Here is an 8,518-nt window from a genome sequence, read left to right as displayed (position 1 = left end):
CCCCCCTTTATTCTAACAGCCCTGGAGGACAGCGTGCTACTGCCTGCTTTCACTCAGTATTGCAGGGTTTAAATTGCTTGCATTAGGTTGTTGCTTGCTCTGAGGATGTTTACATGCACATTGCTGACCTCTCTGAAAAATGCCTTGAAGCTGTGCAGAAAATTTACTTCCCTGTTCACGTTATCCTACACTGAGAGCACAAACACAAGGATCACTGCAGCCCAGAGCCTGGGGGTGCTCACACTGAGCAGGGATGGCTGGAACTGCTTTTTAATGGCTTTTAGGCTGCTGCTTGGCCAGATGAGCATTGTCTGCTTTGGTGGTACAGCTGTGTAATGGTAAAAGAGGCCCCTCCTGAAACAGCTGATTGCCCAGCGGTGTGGCTTCCCTTAGATACTGGTGTAAGTCCTTTGGGGTGTATTTCAGACTTGTGTTGTGAGGCTCAGGGTCACACTCTGTGTTCCTCCTTTTGGATCTAGTCCCTGGACACTCTGGCAATGGTCTCCTCTGCGGTGGTGGGTGGGTTTCTGGAGTAACTACTGGTAAGGGATTTTCATGTGTTCAATCTCAGCGAATGGCAGAAGGGACAGTGGCATTGTAAGTGATTCTGCTGGTGTGCACATTCAGTCCAGAGTGCTATAAACAAGAGACAAAAAAAGACTTAAAATATTGAGGTTTCAGACTTGCCAGTTGTTCCTGTGCCCAGTATGACACTTGTGTGCAATCCTAGTGCTCAGAAAGTTGGCAAAACTCTCCTGGCAAGGAGGTGCTCTGGTCTGTGAAAGCTTTCCAGGGCTTTTCCTGGCAGGGGAGTATCCTGGAGAGGAGGCTGGCCAGAGAGCAGGCCTGGCAAAGGATGGTTCTTGTAAAACAGAGGCAGATACTTACCAGAACAGCAATGTGCTCTGTCGGTTATTTAGTGGGGATGATAAGAAGGGGTGACATGTCCAAACAATTAGAAACCACTGTGGTGGCCAGATGAGTAGTGATGCTGGACTATTGCAGTAGCACAGTGTGGCTGATTCATGGTGCTGAAGATTTTAGGGCAAAAATAACCAGGCTGCCACTGCTTCTTTGTCACACAGCTGTCATCCAGACCTACTCACAATAGCTGGCACCAGCTAGCAAGGGTCCGGGTAGAGTCTGTGCAAATTATCCCTGAGGTCGTTAGGTCAGGTGGAGCCATGGGTAGATGCTGATGGGTTTGCCTGCTCCTCACCCACACTGTGCCCTGGCTCATCACACCCTGAGGGAGCATCTCAGACCATCTCTGCTCACACCCACTTACACGAAAGCAGCAGGAACCTCCTGAGGTGGGGCAGCCATTAGGGTTTTGGGTGGGGTATGTATTTCAAGGTGTTCTGTGATGGCATTGCTGACAGCAGCCCCAGAGTGACCCAAGGACTAGTGGCACGATCTGTGTTTCCTCAGAAGTATTGTTGTCCCCAGTTTGCCCTCCCAGTGCTCTCTCGCCCGTTTGGTTCCTGGATCACACATTCATCTTGACACTTAAAAGTTCCTTCTGCATTATCAGCAGGTAGGAATCACAGAAGAACGGTGATGTTTAATGGGACAGCTGGAAAACCACAAGGCAGGTTAAGCAATTTAGTTTTATATTTATGTTTGGCGAGTTCAGGTGAGCCCTTCCTTAACAGAAATGTGTGGTTCTTCACACTGCTCTGCTGCTCTGGGGCTGTACGTGCCTTCTGCTGCCTCATGGGAATCAGGGAGGCTTTTGCAGTGCCTCTCATGAAACCTCTTTCCTTCAGTAAGTGTAAGTCTTCAGCCTGTGCAGTCAGAGGTGAGCTGGAGGTGTTGGATTACTGGTGATGATCGTCATTTGCCGACTTGTTTCCAAAGCACTCGTTGCTGTTGAATTTTAGGAACAACATCATGAAATAGGAGATCTAATTGGGTTCAGTTCAGGCTCATGCCTTGTGTAGGATTTGCTTATAAGTTCAGCAGCAAGAGTCTTAATAAATGACCTTTTAAGTCTTATTTTGATTTTATTCAAGTGTGGTAGTGTGCTCATTAATAATGATCCTGCAATAGGTCTCCCATTACATCCTATTTAATTAACAGAAAAGCTGTAAGATGTATTGGATGTTTTCGAAATGAAAATGGGAGTTTTTAATAGATTCCCTGATTAAGAAATACTGTTCTGCATACATGATGGTGCCCTGAAAAATATCACTTAACAGCTTTAGATAAAGTACTGTTCTGAGACAAGCAAAACTCGCTTCCTCCCCCTTTCAGGCTACAAGCCACTTGCTTGTGATGAACTTACCTTAAGGAAGATGTTTAATCTCTTCTTTACAGGAAAGGGAGGCTGTTAAGGAAGGCTTGCATGTGTTGTGTATTTAATGTATCCAATCTTTTATTTAAAAGGCATCGTATGTGAGGCAAAAGAAAGATGCTTATTTTGCTGATGGACAAAGGAAAAAGGACTGGCATAACAACGAAGCTATAAGGAGGGACTCTGAGCGTGTAGGTATGTAAGATTGCTATAAAAATGTTTAAATACTGATTGTAATTTGATTTTGTTTGGTAGGCTGAGTGTAGAGCAACATGTTCAACTTCAGGGTCAAGATGATGTTCTTGACATGATGCAGCAGTTAAAGCCAGTAATCTGTTAATCTTCAACTCTGTTAATCCCAATTAAATTCCTTTTCCCCCAACTCCACAATAACCACTTTGAGGTGAAAATGTATCAGTAAACATCATGGTGTTTTATGACAGGTGCAGTGTTGATTTTTTTTTCTTCTTTACAAAAAAACAAATAGTTCTTCTCCCAGAAATGGGAGATCCAGAAAAGAAGAAGAGGGATAAGACAAATGTTCTGGACTATAACATTCACGCAGGTTTTATTTCACAAAATAAGGGCCCATTTTGAACACCACAGGTTTACGCTGGTGTGTCTGCAAAGGGCTCTGCCCCTCGGTGCAAGAGCTCAGGTTGTAAATACGCATATCCATCTGTGCTGAAAATTCCAACAGTGCTGAGGTATTCAAACCGTATGGATTCTTCCTGCTGTGAAACAAAAGGTGTTCTATAGATCCATCACAGCATTGCCATAACTCCTTTGTCGGTTTCTGGTGTTAGAAGGAATGCTTAATTTCTGTGATTTGCACAGCTGAGTGGTTTGTAGATAAAATCGATAGATTGACATGTTGACCCGGTGCTAAAATATGACACAGAGCACAAAACTAAGGAAGGAATTTTTAAAGGACTGTAAGATGCTCTTTTTTTGCTGTATGGATTAGTTTCTGGCCTGTTAAGCACTAATTAGTAGTAATGATGTGTGTTTACTTTCTGTCTATCTATAGGAAATGGAGAACAGGGAAAACCTTACCCGATGACTGATGCAGAGCGAGTGGACCAGGCATACCGGGAAAATGGCTTTAATATCTTTGTGAGTGATAAAATTTCTCTGAATCGTTCCCTTCCAGACATCAGGCACCCAAAGTGAGTATACAGTTTGGATTTCTCTGGGTGAAACTTTGCAAGCCCTAAATTAACACATCTGCAGGAGCATGTTCCTTTTTTTATTACAGACTCTCATACCTTTGTTCATCGACTGTAGTCCTTTCACAGCTGGGTCCTGCAGTCTCCTTATTAAAGAACAGTGTATAGTAATTGCAACAGGAAACAGAGGAGACCAAATCTGGGGGGAGAGGGGGGAGAAATCCCCCCTTTTGATTCCAGAAGACTTAAAATTACCAAAGACTTCCAGCCCTGTGCAGAAGAGATTTTGAACTTAACCCAGAGGTGGCTACTTCCTTCACCTCTTGAAACCTAACAGTTCAGTTCCTGAGCCCCCTGAGAGAGCCAAGAGCTCTTAGCAACTAATGAGGTGGAACTTCTTTCTGTAGTGAAACTGATGTCAATGTCTGCCTCGGTTGACAGTGCCCTGAGTGCAGTCAGGTGATGGCTTTGTCACTAAACACTGTCCCGTTCGTATGTTGGGCATTAGCTGGAAATGATCATGAAGTGCTCAGGAGCAGAACAAGATGGGAGCAGCTCCACTCAGCTGTGTATGAAGAGTTTTATCAGATTTGTGGATTATTTCCTTGGGCATCTTCCTCATAAAAACAGCCTCATCAGGATTTACAAGTAGAAGCTTGTTCCAATTGAATGCTGACTTTCGAGTTTGTCTGGTTTTGGACATTATCTCTTAGGATGGTGATAAACTGGATTTTGTGCAAACTGGGAGGAGGTTTTTCATTAGCAAAGTGCTTCAGTTAGGACTTAGCTGTTGTTTAGACAAAGCAGAAAGGTTTTTAAATGTTGTGTGGAGTTCTTAATCTGAAAGCATTGTTAGGCATTTGAGTCTAAGCTCGTTTTGTGTAAAGCTGGTTTTATCACAGTTTAGTAAATCTGAATTCAGCGTCTACTTTATTCACATAATTTCCAAAAGTCAGGTTTTATAACTTGTTAACTGCACAATTGAGATATTACCTCTTCAGCAGTCACAGCAAACTAATCAAATAAACTGGCTTGACACTCTTTCTCAATATATACACATAAAACAAAGTAGGGAGTATAGCTCCATAAATATTTTAGGCATGCAGCTGAAATGTTTAGACATAAAGATAAATCAGGTAACTGAAAATGTCTGTGGATCAGCCCATACTCAAGTTCTAGTAAATACAGTTTGACTTTACTAATCTAAATTCTGCCTTGGCCTCCATTTACAGGGTCTTCCTTGGGCTCTGAGAACTTAAATGTCAGACAATGCCAGTATTTTGCTGTCTGAGGGTTTAATATATTACCTCACGTTCCCTATTGTTTCCTGAAATTGCCGACTCAGTGTTGCTAATTCTGCTATTTAAACTTTTTTAAAGTGTGAAGCTTCCAACTCCAACCCCAGTTAAAATTACAAAGTGAAGTATCTACTTAAGCAGTGATTAATGATGCTGCTGCAGTAGTTTGCTTGTTGCTTTGACATATCAGTGTAGTAGGTTGTAATTGTGGAGGCCTCGAGGAGAGGATAAACAGCATGTGCCTAATGGATGCTGGGATTAGCTGGGCAGGGAGCAGGGTTATGTACAGGGGAGATATGCAGTAAAGGAATTCATGACTGGAAAGGTCTGCTGTGCATTCTCTGGGCCCATTAAAAGAAGATATACTTGGAATGGTGTGGTTTGTGTTACTTGGGAGGTTGATGAGGGCAATTTATAACAAAGTTAGGCTGAGACCTAGTCATAAAGCCACAGACCCTTAAAGGGTATTCCAGAAAGAAGGGAGCTGTGTTTTCAGAGCCTTTTACATACAGTGAGGTAATAGAGACTTTGGAGATGTGCCTGCAGACAGCAGGGAGTGTAAGGAGAAGGTGAACTGGGGGAAAAATGCATTATCTGTCTTGTCCTAAGCTTTGAGGCCACAGCTGGGATTCTCTCAGCTGACCTGGGTGGGGAAGGACAAAGAAGCAGCTGGTGTGTGAAATGGTTTGTGTGGACTTTGATATAGCAAATAGTGTGTCACCTCTGCTCTCTGTTAATTGTGGGAACTGAGGAGCTGGGGGATGATGTGTACTGGATCTGCCTGGTGCACACATACAATTGTTTGTTTCAGCAGTCATGTCTTCTCCTGATAACATTTTCTTTAAGTGCTTCTGGGTTTTTTAATATTAAATACTAATTTTGCAGGTCTTGTAAAGCAATTGTAGATGTGGTAGCTGGAGGGAAGCAATTTCTCTCCATGCTTAATGGTTAAACTTAATAGCTAAAGTTTCCCGCTTGTTCAAGTTGGTCAGAAAATGAGAATTCCAGTTTAAGAAGAGTTAGAAAAGATTCAAGGGCTCTTGGCTCATATTGGAACAGAATTACAGCCAGTATCCATCGGAAGAAGGTTAGGATGGCAATGCCAAGGGCTGGATGAAAGCAGTCCATGCAGCTTTGGTTTGCATCTTGCATCTGTGCGTTGCAGCCACAGCCTGCAAGCTCTTGGCAGCACCCCAGGACAATTCATTACACCCAGAATAAGCTACTGTCCTCTCACACAGGCACCAGAGTAACTTCCTGTAGCCACAGATGTATTGAGCTTGTATAACATAGGTGCATCCTTCTCCCTTCCCTGGGAAAGGTACCAGGAAAAAGCTGCCCCTGCCAGAGCCGCTTTTATTCCCGTCTGCCCTTCCGGAGAGCAAGGAGGGAATTACTGTGTGTGAGCCCTGAATTGTGCACACATCCTCACTGAGGGTCTGCAGATCAGCTCTGGTGGTTGTGCAAGAGGTGCAGTGTTGTGTCAGGGCAGAGAGCAGAGTGTGAGCTCCCTCATCTGCTCCTGGGCAAGGGGCAGCTGGTCCTGCTGCCGCTGTCATTACTACACTCCAGGCACATCCATTCACATGACCACCTCTGTTTTGCACTGGACACATGAGGTTCTAGGAATGGAATAGATTTTTGAGCCATAATGAAGAGCTACAGGTATTTTTTTTAACTACAGTTGCTCGCTGTGCGGCCTTTGATGTTACCTATTTTTATAAGGTTCAAACTCCACTTAGGGCCCCATGAGCAGGAAATAAACACTGCCCTTCATGCTGCAGCTGGAATTTTCTGTATGAAACTGCCTTGAAAACAACCTCACAAGGAAAGACAGCATTAGCCTTATTTCAAAATTAAGATTAATTCTGTGGGGAAATTCCCCAAATTCTCCATGTCTCTGCAGACCTAACTCTCCAGCTTTATCCAGGTCCTCTGGTGATTTGTGTTCAAAGCCCACCTGCCTTCGCTTCTGCCTGCAGAACTGATCCCCCTGACTTTGTGTGTTGCTAAGGGTCATTGACCATTAACAGTCTCCACTTCTCATGGAATTTCTGGGTCTGGCTTTGGCCAGGTAGACTAGATCAGGTCAACACTGGGTTGATAAGTCCTGAAAGTCACTGGATTTTTTTCAGGTACTTCGCATCAATTTGGGGAGTAAAGAATGAACTAAGTTACTTGATGGTAATTAGTATGGAAGTGCTGGTGTTTTTCAGCAGCTCCTTTTGACTTGCTCTGTCTGTGTCCAGCTGCAAAAATAAGCTGTATCTGGAGAAGCTTCCGAACACGAGTGTGATAATTCCGTTCCACAACGAAGGATGGTCCTCTCTGCTCCGGACAGTGCACAGTGTCCTCAACCGCTCCCCTCCTGAGCTGATAGCAGAGATAGTGCTGGTGGATGACTTCAGTGACAGAGGTATGGTGGTTTCTGCGTGACAGCACCGTGTTTCCCTGCCTGAGGGATCGATGAACTTGCAAATATGTGTATAATGACTTAAGGTTTTTCACTCAGGTGAATCTTGCTCTAGTACATTTGAAAGCAAAAAAAAAACTCATGTTCCGTATTCAGGGTGTGCTGGTTTAGCTGTTGCTGATGTGGGCTGTCCTGTGATGTAAAGGGTGGTGTGAAGAAAATAGGGAAGATAGTTTTAATATTCTGCTAAGGGCCTGTGTAGCCCCTAGCATTAACTCCAGGGTTAAACGTATGATGCTTGGAATAACAAAATAAGTGAGCTGTTCCCTCCTCTTCTTAAACTTCACTCCTTATTTTGTCCTGTGTTGCCTGAAGTAGTCACTTTGGATTGGGTTGAAGTGCCTAAATGCAAAGGGCTGGAGTTGCTGGCACAACTCATCACCACAAAGGGAACAACCACTTGTCATTGCAATGTGTGCGTGTGGTTACTGAATCCACTTGTTCTGTAGCAGAAAGGCAAGAGATCTTTTTTCTCTGAACTGTTTAAATGCTACGTGATCCAAATTAAGCTACACTTTGTCTTGTAGTTTGCACCCTTGCTGTGGTGGAAGAGGCAAGTGAAGGAACAGAGAATGCCTCTGTCTTGTAGACATCACATAGCTGGAGAGATTCCGTGGAAAGTCCTCTGAAGTAGCTGGTGTTCTCTTGTGTTGAAGAGGGTACAGTGACTTTAAGGGGTTATGGTCAGATCTAGCAACTCTATCTTCTCCTTTAAAGTTACTAAGACTATTTAGTTTTATGAGCTGCAGAGTTCAAGCCGCTGGTATTACTCAACTGAGGGAAAAAAAAGCTCTCCATACAGATACTAAAGGATACATCTCCAAAAAAATCTGACACGTGGGAAGCTGCTAAATGAGCTTGGAAACAAGCTTGTGCACATTCAGTGTTCTGACCTTTACTGACTTCCAAATAGGCACTACCCAAAGCTGTAGTGTTTGTTCCAAAGTACTTCTCTCATTAGTTTGGAAGCAAGGCATGCTGCTTTGAACAAATCAATTTTATATGAAATAGGTATTTCTTTAGAGGATTTTCAGGCTAAGCTGGGGAGAAGAAAAATCCACCCTCCTAACAAGGTCTCTTTATTGCTGCTCAGTCTAGAAGCAAATTAGACAAGCTCATGCTGTAACCACAGCTAAATTGTACAAATGGGGTGCTTTTCAGAGAAGCAGAAATAATGAAATCTGGTTTCCTGTGGATCTGTTTTCCTTGTTCTCTAGATGTGCCCTTCCAGCCAGCCCTCCTGGCTCCCACCCCTGCTCCTCATCAATCTGTACCTGTGCTG

The 8,518-nt window shown here is 43.7% G+C and overlaps 1 protein-coding gene across 1 annotated transcript in view; it reads left to right on the top strand.

The window, feature by feature from the left end:
- Window positions 1-2,393: 2,393 nt before the first annotated feature.
- The window catches only part of GALNT10 (polypeptide N-acetylgalactosaminyltransferase 10), a 41,310-nt gene continuing 35,185 nt past the window's right edge, over window positions 2,394-8,518 (top strand). The window contains exons 1-3 of the mRNA XM_027885590.1: window positions 2,394-2,491; window positions 3,327-3,465; window positions 7,013-7,179. Coding sequence (XP_027741391.1) covers window positions 3,356-3,465; window positions 7,013-7,179 — 277 coding nt within the window. The 5' untranslated portion in view covers window positions 2,394-2,491; window positions 3,327-3,355. The remainder of the gene's footprint in view (window positions 2,492-3,326; window positions 3,466-7,012; window positions 7,180-8,518) is intronic.

Source organism: Empidonax traillii, unplaced genomic scaffold (assembly GCF_003031625.1).
Source record: "Empidonax traillii isolate 1590-97213 ecotype Southwest subspecies unplaced genomic scaffold, ASM303162v1 scaffold168:size1726349, whole genome shotgun sequence".
NCBI classification, from domain to species: Eukaryota; Metazoa; Chordata; class Aves; order Passeriformes; family Tyrannidae; genus Empidonax; species Empidonax traillii.
Note: the sequence above shows the minus strand (reverse complement) of the source record. Positions and strands in the feature narration are given on the sequence as shown.